Genomic DNA, 19,481 nt, shown 5'->3' with positions numbered 1-19,481 from the left:
AAGGAGACTGCTCCTCAAACACCCAGAGCTCCAGTGATGGTGGAACCCAACACATGAATGCAGAAGAAAAACCTGAAGTGTTTACAAACATCTTCAGCCAGAAAGGTTCACTCGATGATTAATTTCTGTCTGCTCTTGGGGTTTGCAGCATTGTGGGAGAAAGTCTGCAGCTAATATGATTCACTCCAGATGATATGAAACTGCTGAATGCGGTGGATGCAGAAAAGTCTATTGGCCCTGACAAATCCCCACTGGCATCTATCTAACAAAGTGAAAAATTGTCCAGGTTGGTCTTGCCCACAAAAAATGGGGCAAATCCAATCAGGTCAGTTATCACCTCATCCGTCTGCTGTTATGAATGTCCTCATTGCCATTGTTATCAAGTGACACTCGCTCACTGCTCAGTTTAGTTTCTGCCAGGGCCACTCTGCTCCAGATCCCACTCCTTGGTCCAAACATTGACAAAAGAGCTGTATCTCAGAGGTGAAGTGAGAATGGCTGCCTTTGACAGCCAGGCAACATTTGACAGGGTGTGGCATCAAGGAACCCCCGTAAAATTTGAAGAATCGGGAGAGAAAAGTCTTCACCAGCTGGAGTCATACCGAGTATGTAGGACATAAAATATGAGCAGGAGCCTGTCAAGCTTGTGCCACCATTCCATATGATCATGGCTGATCTTGGGCTACAACTCTACTTTCCCACCTTCTCCACATATCCCTTGATTTCCTGAGAGGCCAGAAATCTGTCTTATCTCAGCTTTAAGTATATTCAATGATGGAAAACGTACAACCATCAGAATTCCAAAGATTTTGAACAACATTTTGAAGAAACTTGTCCTCCAATCTGTCCTAAATGGTTGGTCCCTTATCCTGAAACTGTGCCCCATGTTCTAGATTTCCCAACCACGGGAAGAAAGGTCTCATACGCTGCCAAATATTCATTTTAAGTATGTCAATGAGATCACCTCTCATTCTTCTAAACTCCAGAGAATATGGACCCAATTTACTGAGTCTCAACACAGGACAGCCCTCTCATCTAGTGAACTTTCACTGTGCTGTATCCAATGCAAGTTTAAATTCCTTTAAATATGGAGGAGAAAATGCACATTATTCCAGCTGTACAAAGAAACATGGTCTTGTTTGTTGGAGGCCAATTATTTCATACCCAAGGAGATTGCTGCAAGAGTTCCTCAGGGCAGGAACCTAGGCTCAACCATCTTCAGCTGCTTTATCAATGACCTCCCTCCGACATAAGGTCAGAAATGGGATGTTTGCTGGTGGTTGCACAGTGTTTGATGCTATTTTCAGCTTCTTGGATACTGAAGAAGTCCTTATCCACATGGAGCAAGACCTAGTGAACATTCAGTTTTGGGATGATAAGTGGCAGGTAATCCAACAGGTGAAAACCGAAAGACATACCCTTGATGTTCAACTGCATTGCCATCACTAAATCTGCCTTTATTAACACCTTGCGAGTCACCATTGACCACCAGTAGCCTAACTGGACTCTCCACATAATAAGTGGCTGCAAGAACATATCAGGCTGGATATTTATTTTTTCATGGGATATGGGCTTTGCTGGCGAGACAGCATTTATTGACCTTCCCTAATTGCCTTTCAACTGAGTGGCTTGCTTGCCATTTCAGAGGGCATTTAAGAATGAACCACACTGCTGTGGATCTGGAGTCACATATAGGCCAGACCGGGTAAGGATTTCCCTCCCTAAATGACAGTGAACAAGATAAGTTTTTATGACAATCAACAATGGTTTCATGGTCATCATTAGACTTTGAATTCCAGATTATTTTATTTGGATTCCATCATCTGCAGTTGTGGGATTTGGACCCTGGTCCCCAGAGCATTACCCTGGATTACTAGTCCACTGACAATTGCCACTACTATGCCACTACCTCCCCTTGATTTAGCAGCGGAATGTGGAGACTAGGGGCTTTTCACAGTAACTTCATTGCAGTGTTAATGTAGACCTACTTGTGACAATAAAGATTATTATTATTAATTTCTGACCCCCCCCCCCCCAAAAAAAAACTTGCCCACCGTCTGCAATGCACAAGTCAGAATTATGCTGGAATACACCCACTTGACTGGATAATGTAGCTCCAAAAACATTTAACTAGCTTGACACCATCCAGGAGAAAGTAACCTTCTTGATTGTTTAAAGTGATGGATGAGGTGCCATTCACTCTGCTCCAAACCACCATATTGTGGGTGCAGTGGGCACCATCTACAAAACGCACTTCGGATAGTGGCAAGGCTCCTTTGCTTTCATTTCCCAAACCTGCAGTCTGCAATCACCTGGCAAGATAAGGAATGGAAGCGCTACCTGCAAGTTCTCCAAGACACACACATTCCTGACTTGGAATTATATTTCCATTTCTTTAGGTTGCTGGTGAAAGTCTACTTACAGCATTGTGGGGTGCCTTCACCTAATGGCCTGCAACATTCTAAAGCAGTTTATCAAATCCTGGTCTTGCCATTGATGCTCACTTCCCATGAATGAATAATTTAAAAAACGATCTTGCCCCTATTTAATTAACTGAAAAGCAAATAAATGATTTCATTATTGAGAGGGCATCTTTTTGGCTCAAATTCTCCTCTACTCTTTGATTGTCTCTCCATCTTTGATTTTGCTGTTTGAATTCCTTTTTTCTCTTTTATACCTGTGTGTTGGACCCTTGGGAACAAGAGGTGCCTCTCATATTGTGGATTGGATATGTTTATATTAAAACTGTTGTCTAGCTGGGGTTAGAATCCCACTGAAATGTCTCTCAGCATGTTATTATTCCACTAATGTAGATCAAATGAATACAATTTACAACTCTGTAGGTGATGCTCTTGTGATCAATACAAATTTGTGCTGACTCAAGTGGAAACCTCAATTTCATTGTCTAATTCCATTTGAAATTTCTTAATGGCAGCTAGCATAAGAATCCAAACCTTTTTTTGTAGGTTAGAAGTAAAGTAGTTAATCTAATTATTTTTTTTATCTATATGAAGTCATGGGATAAAACCAGGCATTAATTCTGCTACTCTACAAGGATTTGTCTTGAATTAATGTCGAATTTATTATTTTTTTGAAATGTATGAGTAATGTGGTTATTTAAACTTTTGATCCAAGAAAGAAATGGATGAGGGAAGTTAATTTTATTTTAATCACAGTTGAAAACTCAATTATCTGTCATAAGTGAGAGACCCTCTCTTTCTCGTCTTGTCTCTCAGGAAATTGAGAGTTCCCCTACACTTGGTCTGAATATTTAACTTGTGGTTTGTCTATTTAACTATCTAATCAAATTGTAAGCATGATGCAGATAATGTCACATTTTAAATGGATTATATTAAATGCAGGAAGTGGTTAGGATCAGGAATACACTGCTTGAAAGTGTCGTGAGGCAGACTCAATCAAGTCTTTCAAAAGGGAATTGGATAATCATCCACAGAGAGAGAATATGCAGGGCAATGGAGAAAGAGCAGGAGAATGGGACTAGCTCAGTTGCTCTTGCTGAGAACTGCCATGGGCACAATTGGCTGAATGGCTTCTGTGCTGCAACCATTCAATGATCCTCAATTACTTTTTAAAAAATAGATTTAGAGTACCCAATTCATTTTTTTCCAATTAAGGGACAATTCAGCGTGGCCAATCCACCTAGCCTGCACATCTTTGGGTTGTGGGGGTGAAACCCACACAAACACGGGGAGAATGTGCAAACTCCACACAGACTGACCCAGAGCAGAGGTCGAACCTGGGACCTTGGCGCCGTGAGGCAGCAGGGCTAATGCTCTGCGCCACCGTGCTGCCCTTTTGATTCTCAATTACAAGCACCTGATACCCCAAACCACCTTTCCATACCTGGGCAAATTCTACAAGGATGTGGCTGATCTTGCAACTGCTACCAGAGCTGGTGGATCAAGAATATTGAGTCTGAAAAATTGATTAAAAGTGCTCAATTGGTTTTTAGTATGAATGCAAAACCAAACACCAATATGCCAAAGACTTCTTGCAGATAATTGAGGTTCTGTTATTAAGTAGGTTTTTGATCATCGACCTACTTGTGTGCTTTTGCATGATTTTTCTTTGATTCTCTACCCCCGGAGGTTAAAATGGTTAAAGTTTAATTCAATGGGGTGCAGCAGTATTTTAACCAGCCTGCATTTCAGTCTGGAGTAATGGACATCTGGTGGAGCTTAGACTCAGCATTGTGTTAATATATACAATCCCCTAATGGATATCCTGTAGTTTTCTTACAAAGCAGATTTCCTTAAGCTCCATTTGCAAGAAGCTTTTAAATTCAAAATCAAATTTAGGAAGCGCATTGGAAATGATGTAAAATAACGTAATTCAGATTTACATGGACAGATCATCCAAATACCTGTTTGTTGTTTCTCTGCTTGGAGTGCCTGCAACATCCTGACAAATGGTGACGCCAATTCATTTTATTTATATGTGCAGTTCAGCACATGTAGCGGAAGTTAGATCCAAGTTAACACTTAATTTGAGTATTTACTTGTTATGTATGTATCCTCGTTAATTTGCAATAAATGTTAAATGTTGTCTTATTAAACTTGATCAAGAAAAAGGAATTGAAAGGGGGAAAAAATCTAATAATCCTCAACTGGAAAGTGGAGCACATTTACATCGTAAAAGTATCCAACAACTCATTGGCACCAACATTACATTAAATCTTTTTGCAAATCCAACTGTAAAGTATGCTGTATGGGAATACTTTTCATGGATGGTTTTGAGCCTTCCAAATCAAAGGATGTACTTGGTTTTTATGATTATTCCCACTCCGATTGTATTTCATTTAATTATTTCTGGAGAAAAAAATGATTTTTTTATTGAGAGAATTTGGTGGAACACTGGCTTGCTTGACTTGCTTTGATTCTGTAAGACAAACATAATCCTGCAAGTTTAACATGTTCTATTTCAGAAGTTATGTAAACCATAGTGCAAATTATTTCAGTGAAACAAGGCCATTGTGAATAGTTGTTTCACTTTTGTGGGTGCTTGGAGGGAATCTGATTGGTGTCGCACCTTATATGTAGGATTGTATTTTTCTACGTAGGGCTTCATAATCAATTTGGCTCGCTCTTTTGCTTTGGCATGTGTTAGGCCCTCCGCTCCAAATAGTTGGACATCCTTGCATGATACTGTTGAGCATCTCCTGTTTTATCATAATGTGGTGACTGCATTTCTGGAAACTCGTGACATTTCAAGGTGAAGCTGCCAACTAGGTGCCAGATAGCACTTGATTGTGGAAAGCTCTGTTCTGTAGATTCAACTTCATCAATACCTGAATCAAAATGCCGAAATGAATTCCCAAATATAATTGTCAGAATAACTATAAGTCATCGTCATGCTTATTGTTTTGGAGAAAAAGAGTTTGCAGATGGCTTTAACTTGATCTTTGCCATGCCATTCATTCTCTTAACTTATTCTTTAAAATACTGCAAATAATTTGTTTTCCAATATATAGTCAAATGAACTACTGATGGCCAGCAGCAACAAATCAAGTACGACACAAAGCAGGAAAGTAAAAGTAACGTCCCAGATAACCATAGTCTGCTTTCCCCTTTCGAGGAGGCGAGCTGACTGGTGGTGATTTAACCTGAGGATCACCAAACCTCAGGTGAGAGACAAGACAGGCATTCATGAATAACCTCAGCCGGTATGGGAATTGAACACGCCATGTTAGCCAGCTGTCCAGCCAACTGAGGCCCCAAAGAATCATATGCTTTGCTTGAAGTACTCTATCTATTGAATTGCCAGCAGAAGAAAGTGAATACTTTCACTTTGTGTTGCTCTATTATGTTGCAAACACATTACATTCTTGACAACTGAGATGGGATCCTGTACCTTTTTTCTGTAACGTGCAGATAGATGTGTGACTGATAATGGACCCAAGATAACTCCAGAAAGGAATGTACAGTTGAACATACTCAATGGGAGAAGTTGTGTGTAAAATTGCTCCACCATCTGTTCATTGCTTCTTGCACAGTGATTGATATCTTGTTACTTATTGTGTATCCTGGCAGCAGTTCACATCCCAATTTGTTAATTGAAACCTTATTATATGGTTTTAATTTGGAACTTTGTAATATCAATATAATTAATCAGGTAACTTTGTTCCCTAACTTAGCTGCAAATCTAGTAATGTTGAATGGGTTAACACACACTTTTCCCCCCACATGCTGATCTGAGCCTTGGCGGTGCAAAATAGAAGCCAAGCACTTCACCGGGGAGGTAGAGTCATGATGTTGGTCACCTAGGATCTCAGTCTTGCATATTTTCACCAGCACCCCAGCAATCACGATTTGTAAGCTACAGTGTTGGAGACCAGTAAAGCTTTACTTTTGACTCTTACTCTTGTCCAGAAAGTGCGCAGGATTAACAAAGTTCAAAGGCAAAGACAATGGGTAGAATTCTTCCAACCAGTCCGCGGCGGGTTTATGGTGGGTAAATCTGATAGGAGCTGAAAGATCTGAAACCCGCCTGGATGGTGGTTTGCTCTTCCCACTGACAGGTGGTGAAAACGCCATGACTGCTCATTAAAAACAACTGCCGCTGGCGTTCCGTCAGGCTTTTCAATCTTGCATCACACCAGCAGGAATTTGTATCTGCTAATGAGTAGCGTGCGGAAGGTGGTCTTCAGTTCTCCAGAGACTTTGGGGTGAGTGCAACACCTTTCTGCCACTGCTGCACTGCTGATGTGCTGCCTGCCTCCATCTCCGTGCCAAGCTGGTCTTCATGGACAGCACTGTGCTGCTGGACCAATTGACCAATTTTAAGATAAAGATAGATAGTTTTTTGAAGAATAAAGGGATTAAGGGTTATGGTGTTCGGGCCAGAAAGTGGAGCTGAGTCCACAAAAGATCAGCCATGATCTCATTGAATGGCGGAGCAGGCTCGAGGGGCCAGATGGCCTACTCCTGCTCCTAGTTCTTATGTTCTTATGACCCTCCTGTGATATCAAGCCTGATCAGTACTGCACCTGGGTTGGGGAGTACAAGACGTCACCTTGCCATTGGTACATACAGTAGTGTTTATGTGGACAGGACTGTACTCCAGGACTCATTTTCCACTGCAACAAAGGTCAGAGATTCAACCAGGGGTAGGGTGTGAGGTGAGGCGGGTGGCGGTGAGGGTTTTGTGGCCTAACAAAGACCAGCGGCAATAGTATGCAGAAGGGCAAGGATATGGATGAGGATGATGAACAATGGAAGGCAGAAAGAAGACAGAGGGGAGGGAAGCTGAACCCTGACAAGGCTACATGAAAAGCTCACAAACAAGGGGGCAAAGGGATGCCATGTCACTTACTTGAAACGGATGGATGAAGACTCCAGATGAGATGAGTGGAAGTTCAAGTGGAGCATGAGCACATCGCAGGTGATGGGCTTATGGGAAAGGTGGTTGAATCGAGGAGTGGACTGTCTTTTGAGGATCCAAGCCTTCTCACTCTGGATTACTGACATCTTGCATAGTCTGATGATGACAGGTGGCTGGAGTGTGTGATGTGCTGGAAAATGAGGCTGTGACCTCGAACCTGTCAGCTGAGGGCAGTTCCGGCCCACCAGAGGATTTGAAGAAGAATTCCCTTCTGCGTAATTAATTAACCTTCATGTGCATAATCTGGCGCGCAATCCCACTATTTGTGTTGGAGCAAGTGCCACTGGAGTTGCTTGCCATCGCAAGAATTCTGCCTCATGAGTTACAATTTATACCCTTTGCTTTAAAAAAGACACAATTTGCAGTAAGTTGCGGCCTACTGTACATTTAAAACAACTGCACTTTTAAAATATTATAGTCTGAAAATTGTCATCCCTACAAATACAAATCTTCATGCATTTCTAATCTTGAATTTCACATGCAGAATTATGCAGGAAGTTGTTACAGAAATCAAAGTCAAAGCCTGAACCGACTACTTTGACGAAGTAGCTCTTGAGGATGAGTTAAAGACCATCCGGGCTTAACCATTTACTAAAAATTTACTTTTCCCTCAAAGCAAATCACAAACTGCAGAATCCTTCATCTCCAGTATTGGATGTTTTTAAATTTGCTGCTTGGAGTGCATCCAGGAAAGTTATTTTAAGTTAGGACAGTAACTTGAGGTACTTTCTGCATACATGTCACATTGATGTCTGACATTGTACTTTTCCTTGCAAGTTTCCTTGTCTAAAACAGTGACTGATGCCTTACTGTGTGTAAAATTATTTTGGGTCGGGTAGGGAAAGATCACGCTTGGCTGCCCTTTTCTATCTATAAAAAAATGCATGAGGAAGAAAAAAGATTCACTAATTTATTGACTGTCATTGAAGCACTACATAACCTGTTTGTATGTTCGATGCGATGCTAATCAAGAAATAGCTTCAGCATCTTAATAATGCAATCATAATTTGTCCTTTTTTTGGTGCCTTGCAGGGATTTTTTAGGAAGGAATTGCACCGAGCCAGATGAAAGAAATTAATTAGCTTTTTTCTTCCAAAGTAGCTCTGGCTAATAGCCACCCCTGCGGTGTTGAATAATTTTAATTCTGATGCTTGGCAAATTAAGTTTAAGCACTTCCATGTTCGGGTGTGTTAACCTTTTTAATTCTGGACTATTTGAAATTAGTAAGAGAATGCTAGATTTTCTTTGATCCACCTCCCTGCTATTGAATATGCATTATCTTGGTTCATTTTGAAACTAAATGGATGAAGCTTCCTTTATTTAAAAAAAAAACATACATAAAAATGCTTCTTGCCCTTTTGTGAATCAGTTCCTGTTTCCAGTTTGTGGGATTAATTGCACCCTTCCATCCTCAAAAGGGAGAATGAACTGACCCCTCCCAAAATGCAGTTTAAAGTGCTGTGCAGTGTAATTTGTAATGTTATTAGAACTAGGAACTGTAAAATTTATTAGATTGCATTTTCTATTCTGATGGTGGGTTGTATCGGCTCTTAACTAAATATGTATGCATTTATATAGAATCCCAATAACTCAGTACCATATGGAAACATTTTAAGTGCTCAAAGGCCTTTTATGGTCTTTTTCTGGTGGTCAGGTAGTTCTCTTGTGTTGGGAATGCACAAGTTCAGATTGCATGATATAACTAATGGTGTCGTAAAATGAAATTTGTTTTATTCTGCTGAATAAACAGAAATGCTATGGTTGGTGCAATAAAGTCAGTTACTGGTGCTTTTAACCTTTTACCCTACTGGATAACAGGCCTCAGTCATCCTGCTAGCGTAACCACACTTAACCCTAGCTATTGTAACTTTTGCAATGCTGCATAAGGCAGCTTGCCGCGCATTCATAAAATAAACGCTGACTGTTACTCTAAGGATTAATGCTGCAGAATCACAGAGTTTAATGGAACACGCAAGCTAACATTTGTTGCCTATTTCAGGTTAATAAAAGCACATTATCTCACATGACTCCTGTGGATTGCCTCTGTCTGGCACAAGCTCATTGTTATAATTCATGAGCGTTTTTAAAGAAACTGAAATGTGTTTGTTGGTAATCCATTTTTTGATAATGGTGTTTTCTTGACCTATATGTGTTTGGAGCAAATTGTGAGTGCTGCATTGGAAGCAATTTAACTTTCTAAATCTGATCGTAAAATAACCTTATTTAATGTATTAGGGTGATCATGGAATATCGCAGCATGCACCAACATTTTTCTCCTCTTGAACCATCTAATTATTTCACTGTCTTGCGAGCTCCTTCCATTTTTTTTTCAAGGAACCATCTAGTTTGCTTGCACATTTTTTTGCATTCAGTTCATGGCAGAATTTAATTCTCTGCTTAAAGACTTTTTCCTCAGTGTGACAATTCAATTTCTGATGGTCAATTATTCCCCCTTCATTTCTGTCTAGTTAACCAGTAGAAATGGCCTGCGTTGGCTCTCAATCTTTCACGATCTTGAAGAGGTCAGTCTGCTCACTCAAGAACCCTCTTTACTCGCAGAGAAAGTATCCCTAGCTTCTCAATTCTTGGTTCATAACTGTAAACTGCATATTTAACTTTAGTGTTGGAAAACATCCAGTAGATTTTAACCCGCTTTCTATTTCTTATACAATGGTCATGTGGACTCGACACGTTGGGCACGATTCAGAAATAATTCTAAGTTTGTTTTCGGGCGTGTTTGACAGGGTGTTTCTTGGCGGCTGCAGCTCCAAGATTCACCGGTACTTTGCTGTTTTCTGGGAGGTGCGTGGGAAGTTTGGGTCACGTTTAGGCAGATTTCCTGCACTGGCAAGTAGGGCTGGCTCCTCACAGATCGGGTGCAGTTTTGAACGGTTGTCCCAATCTCAACCACACACCCATCCCAATCTTTTTTTCGTCCCCACACCTTCTCATGGGCAAGGCCTCCCAGGGCCTGACCCCTGGCAGTGCCAACCTGGCACCCGGGAACCTTGGCACGGCCATCCTGACACTCTGGAAGTGCCAACATTTCCAGATGCCAGGGGTGTGCCAGGGTACCCCCTGCCATGTTCGCTGACCACCTGGGTTTTATAATGGCCTGTGAAACCCCCGAGGTGCCATCACGCCTAGTCTGTTTGTGGAAACCTGTGCTAAATGCCTAATGGGTCATTTAGATATCATTACCTGGATCACACCTGACACAGTGAGTTTGCCTGGGTATAACTCCCCCTCTTCTTCCCCCCCCCCCCCCCCCCCCCCCCCCCACACTGACATTGGGTACCTTGCTGACTGGAGGTATGAATATAAATTCTAACTTGTTAAAATGAAGTTGTGGACATGAATCTCGTGATATTGCTGGGAAGGGGTGGGAAAATTTGGGAAACTTGATCTCCAGTGTTGAGTTTTCCAATTCTCAGGATATTTTCTACCTGTGCCACCGATCCTGCGGATTGTGAGTTGTGGGCTCAAGATTGTGGCCTCTGTTTCTCCCTCCACAGATGCTGCCAGACCTGCTGAGTTTATTCAGCATTTTCTGTTGGTATTTCTATTTCTTATATATTGGCCTCTAATTTAATGCAAGTTATATATGCGGACAACTCGCCCCTATTTATATGAATAGTTCATTGGATTTCAAACAGCTTGAATAAGCACCATTTTCCAATTGATTTGGTACTTGAGTATTGTAATGAATTTATTCAATTGCCATTGAGAAAATGTCATGGCTTGTAAAGCTTATGAATTTACATCACTTAATAGCTCTATATGCAAACTATATGATTTGGTTACTGCTTCCTGTGTCTCCGTGGGTTTCCTCCGGGTGCTCCGGTTTCCTCCCGCAAGTCCCGAAAGACATGCTTGTTAGGTGAATTGGTCATTCTGAATTCTCCCTCAGTGTACCCGAACAGGTGCCATAATGTGGCGACTAGGGGCTTTTCACAGTACCTTCATTGCAGTGTTAATGTAAGCCTACTTGTGACACTAGAAGATTATTATTATTATATAATTTTTCTTGTTTCCTAAAACAGGCAGAAGCCGCTACGATCATTCTTTTCTTCCTATTTAAAGTCATTATCTGGGATAACCAAGAGATTGTTTTCCCAAAACACTGTGAGGCAGAAGGAAGAGATAACTGGTCTTACCAAGCCGTGGAAGGATTTTGATCGGTAAGTCTTTCCTTCCAAAACTTGATGCCTAGAAGTAGGTAATCGGGTTATGAATTTGGGGAAAAGCAGAATACTGCAGATATTGGCAACCCAAAATAAAAATCTCGCCACAGGTTCTGCCAAACCTGCAGAGCAGGTTCAGCATATTCTTTTTTTTCTTTTTTATTTATGGACCTTTGGAATTCTCCATCGAGAGACGTTGATCCTCGGTCAAATATATTTAGGACTGAGATCAAACAGATTTTTGAAAGCTAAGGGAATTGAGGTGAAGCAAGAAAAGCAGAATTGATGTAAATGGCCAGCTATGCTTCTGTTGAATGGCGAAGCAGGCTTGAGGGACTATGTGGCCTAGTCTAATCCTGTTTATGTCCTTGTGTTACTCGTTGTAACCTTTTTGACCTGCCTTGGAGTGCCATCATTTCACAGCCTGGCATGTTGGTATCATCCATTTTAGTCACTTCACAGCAGAGCCAGCAACAAGTCTACTCCTATTGGTTGTTGAGAGTATCCGTGGCACATCCTGTTGCTTTTCATGCGTCCAAATGTCACAGTAAAGAAGGAACCTGCACTTGCCGTCTACCTGATGGGGCTGTTTCAATTTAATGTTTCTTCCTCAGTTTATCTTTGGTTTTAAAAAAAATAGCTTTTTTTCACTGCCTCAGGACACCCCAAAACACTTGCAACTACTGAATTGCACTGTAAATTCTATGATCTGCTTTTGAACTGTGGTCACTGTAGACAATGAAAAATGTGGTAATAAGGCTTGTCGAGTAATGTTGAGGAACCTTTTTTGAAGGCGTATCTTGCATGGAGCCATTGGATCTGATTTTGAAACTAGAAATTATGCCCCTAAAGAGTAGCAATTGCCTCTGCGGAAACCAGCAAAAACACGGCGGCATTTTTTTTTTAAAGAAGGCTAAGGAATTTTATCTTGAGGTGCTTTTATATTTGACCTTTATTTGAATTATTTATTTGTATTGGTAGCTTTGCATTCCAACCAACTGGTTTCCTAAAACGAGTTTGCCAGGAATATTTTGTGGCAGGGCATCTCCACAACTTGTGAAATATGTTACACAGTCAAATGCGATATACTGTGTGGGAGTGCAACTCTGCTATCTGTTGGCAAGGCAGGGTAGTGCAATTTGATATGCTCGACTGAAGCAGCAAATACTGGGAAATACTTAATTCTGATGAAGAACTGAAAATGTGATTTGTATTTAGGCCAAAAATAACGAACATGAGTAATTGACCTTAGATTTATTTTTTAAATTTGAAGTTCAATTTTAATCGATGCTATGTGAAGTGGGAAATGGTTCAGAAGGGCACTTGGCACAGACGATGGCTGCCTGACACACAAGATGGAGACACAGAGAATAAAGCAGACATAACTGATGCCTGGAGCCCAGCGGGGTGCCAGTGGGACAGATAGGAACAGATCCATAAGACATAGGAGTGGAAGTAAGGCCATTCGGCCCATCGAGTCCACTCCATCATTCAATCATGGCTGATTTCAACTCCAGGACAAAGGGAGCCAGACAGGAAGATTAAGAAATACATAAATGCGGGACACCACTTGAATAAAGCTGACTTCAGCCAGGGTGTACACAATGATATGCTAATACGAATGTCTTGGGCCATTTCCTAAAACAAAGGGACAATCGATACTGCTTTCCTGCTGCTACCTGTAACCTGTAAAACCTCTTTAACTATAACCATGTGTAAATGGCAAAACGCTTCCAAATAGCAATGTACAATCTATAAAATGTTTAAAGATAACAAGGTGATAATTGTTTTGTATCTGGGCTCATTGTGAACCCGAAGTGGCTGTTTAAAGATAACAAGGTGATAATTGTTTTGTATCTGGGCTCATTCTGAACCCAAAGTATAAAATGAATGACTGCCGTTCAAACCACGAGAAAGGTTGGCTACCGTACCGCGGGGTACGTACGCTTTCTCCCGAAGCTTTGTGTAACAATAAACTGCACTGATTGAACACAGCAAGTCTGACTCCCGAAGTGGTTGATTTTCCCACAACACTATGTATAGGTGAAATTTTATTACTACTTTGGGCAAGTAAACAAACTGCTTTTACAAACACATGCCAGTGTGTGGTTAAAATAGTGTTAATAAAGGCCACCAAATGACAGATTTATTGCTAATGTTCTACTTCTCACAGGTGAATTTGTGTTTTATTTTTCTATGATTCTTTGGTTATTGCTGTGTAGACTTTTAATTCTGTAACTATTTTTGTTCACCATTTATTTTCCTTTACAACATTTATTTTCCTTCCCAACGTAACTTGGAAATACAAATTGTTATTTTTCTTTGTCCCTTTACCCTGCTCTTCAGATAGCTTTAAGGTTTATGTGACATCTGTGAAATACACAAACATCACAAAGCATAGTTATATCAGATCACTGTGTTTAAGAAATCTTAAATTTTTTGTGGGGGACGTGTAGATATAGTACCCTAATTTGAAACTGTGATGTTGCAAAAGACTTAGTGACAAAAATGCACTTTTTCTGTCATGATATTAACTAATCTGTCAGTGTAACTTGGGCGCATTATTTTATCTTCAATATCTTTAATTTTAAAAAGGTATAACCCTCCTTGACACAAGGGGAAAAAAAGGACTTCTGCTCCCAACTTTGCTATAATGGAGAAATGTGTACCCTCGACAAGTAATGGACAGTTGTTTGAAATATACTTGTTTCTAAGACTTCTTTTGTTTTCAGGAGTAAAGTGTATATGGCTGACCTCGAGTCTGGTTTGCATTATTTGCTGCGAGTGGAACTTGCTAGTCACAAGATACTGGAAGGGTCAGAACTGACGACCTTGAAAGACTTTGTTACAGTCCTCGCTAAGGTATGTTTTTGACAGTTAGCAATCATTTAGTTTGCAAGAGATTATTTAACCTGAATGGAAAAATTACATTCCTGTAAAGGCATTATTGACACCTCTCTGAAACAGTGCTGGACAGTATGCTTTTCAAATAAAGAATGTGCATGTATATTTTTTTTTCATGACTCAGGACTAGTCAAAGTACGTCTTGAAACGTCGTCACTGTTGTAGAAAGCACAGCAGCCAAACTAAGAACAGGATCCTACAAACAGGAGTGTGTTTAATCAGATTTGTTTTGTGTTGCTGGTCACACTGAAGCTGCAGCCTGGATTTTATGTCCGGGGTGTGACTCAAACGCATTACTTCTGACTTGGAGGCAAGGATTCTACCACTGAGCCACAGCTAATTATTTAGATAGTGTTTTCTATTAATAGCTGAAAAAAACTAAGAAATATATAATTGGCTCAGATTTTGTGCCTGTAATAACTTCTGACCTCCTCACATGTACACTTTAAAAAATATTTAGAGTACCCAATTCTTTTTTCCAATTAAGGGGCAATTTAGCGTTTCCAATTCACCTACTAGGCACATCTTTGGGTTTTTGTGGGGGTGACGCCCACGCAGACATGGAGAGAATGTGCAAAATCCACATGGACAGCGACTCCATGCTGAGATCGAAGCTACCATGCAGCCCTGCACATGTACACTTAAACCCCAAAAATTCTGATGTTGCTGTCCTCCATAGCAAGTACTGTTGTGTCCAGACGGCAGTCAATTTGAAATCATTGAACTGACAAGCATTTGTCCTTTTTTATACCAATAGTTCCACTTTTTAATTTAAATGCTCCCTTTTTGAATGAGAAATGTGGCACTAAGTTCTTAATTACTGCCAAAAATGTTTTCTCATTCTGAAAAATTTATTTTATATTTATGGAATGTCAGGTTTTTCTGAAATTCCACATTAGAACATTTTTACAGTTTGATATTTCAGCTTCTGCATGAATTCCGTGTATTTATGGTGGTTGTTTACACTCCATGAAATTCTATTTTGAAAAGTGATGGACCAGCAGTGTATTTTACTACTTGTTTTGCTTTGAGAATACGTCAATGTGATTTGCTACTTACTCTGCTTGATGACGCCACTGTTGCCGGATACTGGAGATCATCTTGATTTAGTGCTGACAGTAATTCAAACTAATGCCCGGAATGGGGAAATCCATGTTGTGGAGGTGGCTATGTCTTTGTGACTGGCTTTTTTTCAAGATCAGCAAGCGGTGTGACTTTGCCACTAACACTGAAATCTTAGCCATTGATTTCCATTTTGTCCAAAGTTGGAGTTCATTTGCCTATTGAGTCATACTGTTGGGAACTGAAATGCATTTTCCCTCACAACATTATCTCCTTGACGTAAGATAATTCAGAAATTTTATAAACGGTTGTTTCAGACAGTTAAGGAAGGTTAAGCAGAATAATCTGGGTTGGGAATGGAGAGAACAGTCCTGGGTGAGTATGTGACATGGTTTCTCATGAAATGAAATGAAAATTGCTTATTGTCACAAGTAGGCTTCAAATGAAGTTACTGTGAAAAGCCCCTAGGGTCGCCACATTCCGGCGCCTGTTCGGGGAGGCTGGTACGTGAATTGAACCGTGCTGCCGGCCTGCCTTGGTCTGCTTTCAAAGATCATGAGTGATAAACAGTTAAGCAAAGCAACCGATTTCCGTTTGAAAGTTCTGGATAATCATTCAAATTGTGACACTGCATCATGTAAAAAAAAATTTGGAAGTTAAATCTCCATTGCGACTTGGAGGGGAAAAGACAACCTGAACTCCTTTATTTTTCTCTCGGTCTGTTCGTAAATGGAAGTGTTTTAATTTTTTTAATGAGCTGCAGCATGTTTCCCCAAACTCTCTGTTTATGAAGTAAAGTGACTCATGGTAAACTCTTTAGGATTCAATCAGAAATATTGTTTATTCATACATTCAAACCTGGGGGCTGGTCATCGCAACTGCGTGTGCATGCACACACACACACGCACACACACAACTTAAAATTAAAAAAACAAAGACATGAATATTAATGTCAGAATCCACTTTCATGCAGCAGTTAAAGTTCAGGTGAGTTTAGCTAACTGAAAGCAGGAGTTGCTGAATTTCTTCAAAGTTGTTGATGACGCAACAAGACAAGGTTGGTATACAGAGCATTGCTCCGCTGTTCAGGCGATTGCAGGAATTTTCCAGAGAATAAGGCTTTGAGGAGATTTAGATTGCAACAGGCTTTGTTATCAGCCTGGAGCTAGGCGTTGGTGTTGACGGCCTGAATGTTTAAAAGCAGACTAACTTGGGAGTCCAGGAATGTAACGTTAAAACTCTCCAAAGGCCAAAGGAGATTTGTTCATGTGGTGTTGCCCAGATGGGTCAGATTCAGGTTAACGATCAATTGTGATGATTTTGGTCACAATCCATTGTTCACCTTTTGAGATAGATGGTGACTGTTAGTGCCTCTGCAGGTATGATGACCTCCATTAGCTTTCTTTCCCTTTGCTCTAAGTTCAGGCTGGGGAGTCAGACCATCTCTACTCCACTGCTTCATTGATTGTAACAGGTCCACACAATGATAGATATGAGATTCCACAGTGATGAGGGTTGAGCTTTGTCCTTCAATTACTGTCACAATGTTCCAGCACTGTACCAACTTGCAAATTATGTGACCTGTCGCAGCCAAATGTTTGGGTCCAGTAAAGTCCATTTTTAAATGAGCAGAAATTAAGGTTTGATTTTAAACAGTTTGTGGTCTCTTTTTCATGTTTCATGGACATGACACCATGTTTATTTACCAGTCCAGAAGCAAAGGGAAATCCTGTGGAACTAATATGCTTCCCTTGATTTGAAATTGATTTTTGCCAGGTTAAATTTTAATAAAATGTAATTAAGCGAATGCAATGAGCATCAGTAGGCCAGTGATAATGGATCATATTATTTTGAAAGACTTTTTTGAATATTCCCCTTGGAAAGAAAAAAACTGACGTGGAATCCAGGTACTATGGGTAGAACTAATAATTGTTCAACAAATCAAAACAGAAAGCATATGCAATGTAATATTTAAGGATGACATTTGATGTAGCTACATGGAATGTACAGGACAGAAACTAACCACTTGACTCAGCTGGTCCATGCCAGTGGTTATGCACAATCTACATGGGTGTTAGAACAATGGGATGGGTTTGTCGGAAATGCTTTGTAGGGCAGTTATTGCATTTGATGAAGCGATGTATCTAACAGTAGGATAGGGTGATAGTGAATAATCTGTCACCATGGCTTTAAATATAGTTCAATTTTATTAATGGTTAACTATTCTTAATGGTTTTTTTTTACCTGTCCAAATGATTTGCTTTTGATAAGGTAGAATAGCTGGTGGAAGATTCAGACAGACTTGCATGCTGTGTGGGCTCCATTTTCTGTGGTCAGTGTGTTATATAAGTATGGATTTAAGTGAGGTGTCAGTTGTACACCAGTAGTAAGAATATGAAAAATGCAAGTGAATCTCAAAATGGCCAAGAGCAACGCAAGGTGACTCTGAATGGGCGGTTAAAAACTTGCCAAAAATATTGTGGCAAAAATGATAAGGAAGGAAACCCAAGCTGCACTTATGAATGTGCAAACAAGTAAGAGTAAGCCTGCACCTGCACCACCACCGTCTAAACCCACCCCTACCCTAGCCAGTGTGCTGATGCCACTCAGTGGGCAAGGCTTACTATGCAGCCTGTTCCACACAGCATTCTCCCAGTCTTGTGTTTCAAAGATGTCCAATTCTATACTTGAACCTATGCTAATGGGCTGACCACAGAACGACTCATTCATTGGGCATCACTGGTTCTGGGCTGAAATAAATATGCAGCCATTGCACAAGACAAAAATAAAATGTTTTAAAGATGATCTGATGTACATTTACCTTACTATTACCTACATTTCTCACAATCTCCACATGCTTGAGCATAATTCCCTATGCTTATGCCACCAAATACATATTTAAATACTGCATCTGCCACTAGTCCTGCCCATGTGATAGCACATCAGGATGCCAAATAAGTGGGGCTCTGGAGAGATGTAACTTCTGCCTTTTTTCCTGTACCCAGCAATGCTGCTGTAATCCGAGTTTAATTTCTTTTTGAATTTCATAAGTGTGACTAACTAATTTTGAGATTGTTCCCTTTTTTAAAAAAAGGAGCAGATTTGGTCACGGGGAAGGAACGCGTAGTTCAATATTTCGGAATCACCAGAATAATGTCTGCACCCTGCAGTGGTGATTGTTGTTCTCGGATTCTCTGAGGATGTAAAAGTTCTGGATACAGCACTTGTGTCCGTAATGATGTGGGGAGAAATTGGGAATTGTGTACATGACTTTGTTTCCTGATTTGTCACACCACCGACCTTAATTACCAAAATTCCCAAAACGTTCTGACTTTCATGCTCATTTTTATCATTGTCAATCCTTACAAAGTTTTAAAAATTGTAATTGCAAAAATATATCTGGCTAACCAATTCTAGCCTTGTTACTAAAAGCCTGTATGTGTGGGTGTTTGATCACTATATCAGTATTTACCAGTGAAGTCTGCAAATGTATGTGTATTTCAAAGGATTTTAAAAAAACATTTTAAATATTTTTTAATATTGGTCACGCACAGTCATTTTAAAAGGGGGAGGAAAATGCCATTAATTATCTCATGCTGCCAACACAGATGTACTTAAAATTTCAGATTAGCAAGGGTCACTCCATGTCTTCCATAGCAGCTGGAACTCCTAACAACTGCCTGGCCACTAAATCCACTTAACTGCAGTTTGGAGAAAATTGAGTGTTCTCAGATAAACCACCAGATGGCGCACCTCATGATTCGGTCCCGTTGAACCTTTGGTTTGATGGGTGGGATTAACTGATGTAGTTGCGTTTGTTAGCATGGTTCCTGCAGCCAGATTGTGAAACAAGGCTGATCTTTGTAGGCTTCTGGTTAAAGGGGCCTGAGGGTCATAAATAATCCCTGTAGATGAGAATCGAATTGGGGG

At 40.3% G+C, this 19,481-nt stretch overlaps 1 protein-coding gene across 2 annotated transcripts in view; it reads left to right on the top strand.

Moving 5' to 3' along the window:
• qsox2 (quiescin Q6 sulfhydryl oxidase 2) overlaps positions 1-19,481 on the top strand; it is a 106,077-nt gene that overhangs the window by 40,463 nt on the left and 46,133 nt on the right. The window contains exons 7-8 of one of the 2 annotated variants that reach the window (XM_072488740.1): positions 11,445-11,582; positions 14,318-14,447. In XM_072488740.1, coding sequence (XP_072344841.1) covers positions 11,445-11,582; positions 14,318-14,447 — 268 coding nt within the window. The remainder of the gene's footprint in view (positions 1-11,444; positions 11,583-14,317; positions 14,448-19,481) is intronic. The other variant, XM_072488741.1, reaches the window with a different exon arrangement.

This window comes from Scyliorhinus torazame, chromosome 22 (assembly GCF_047496885.1).
Source record: "Scyliorhinus torazame isolate Kashiwa2021f chromosome 22, sScyTor2.1, whole genome shotgun sequence".
NCBI classification, from domain to species: Eukaryota; Metazoa; Chordata; class Chondrichthyes; order Carcharhiniformes; family Scyliorhinidae; genus Scyliorhinus; species Scyliorhinus torazame.
The sequence above is the reverse complement of the archived record's forward strand: the minus strand, read 5'-3'. Positions and strand labels throughout refer to the sequence as shown.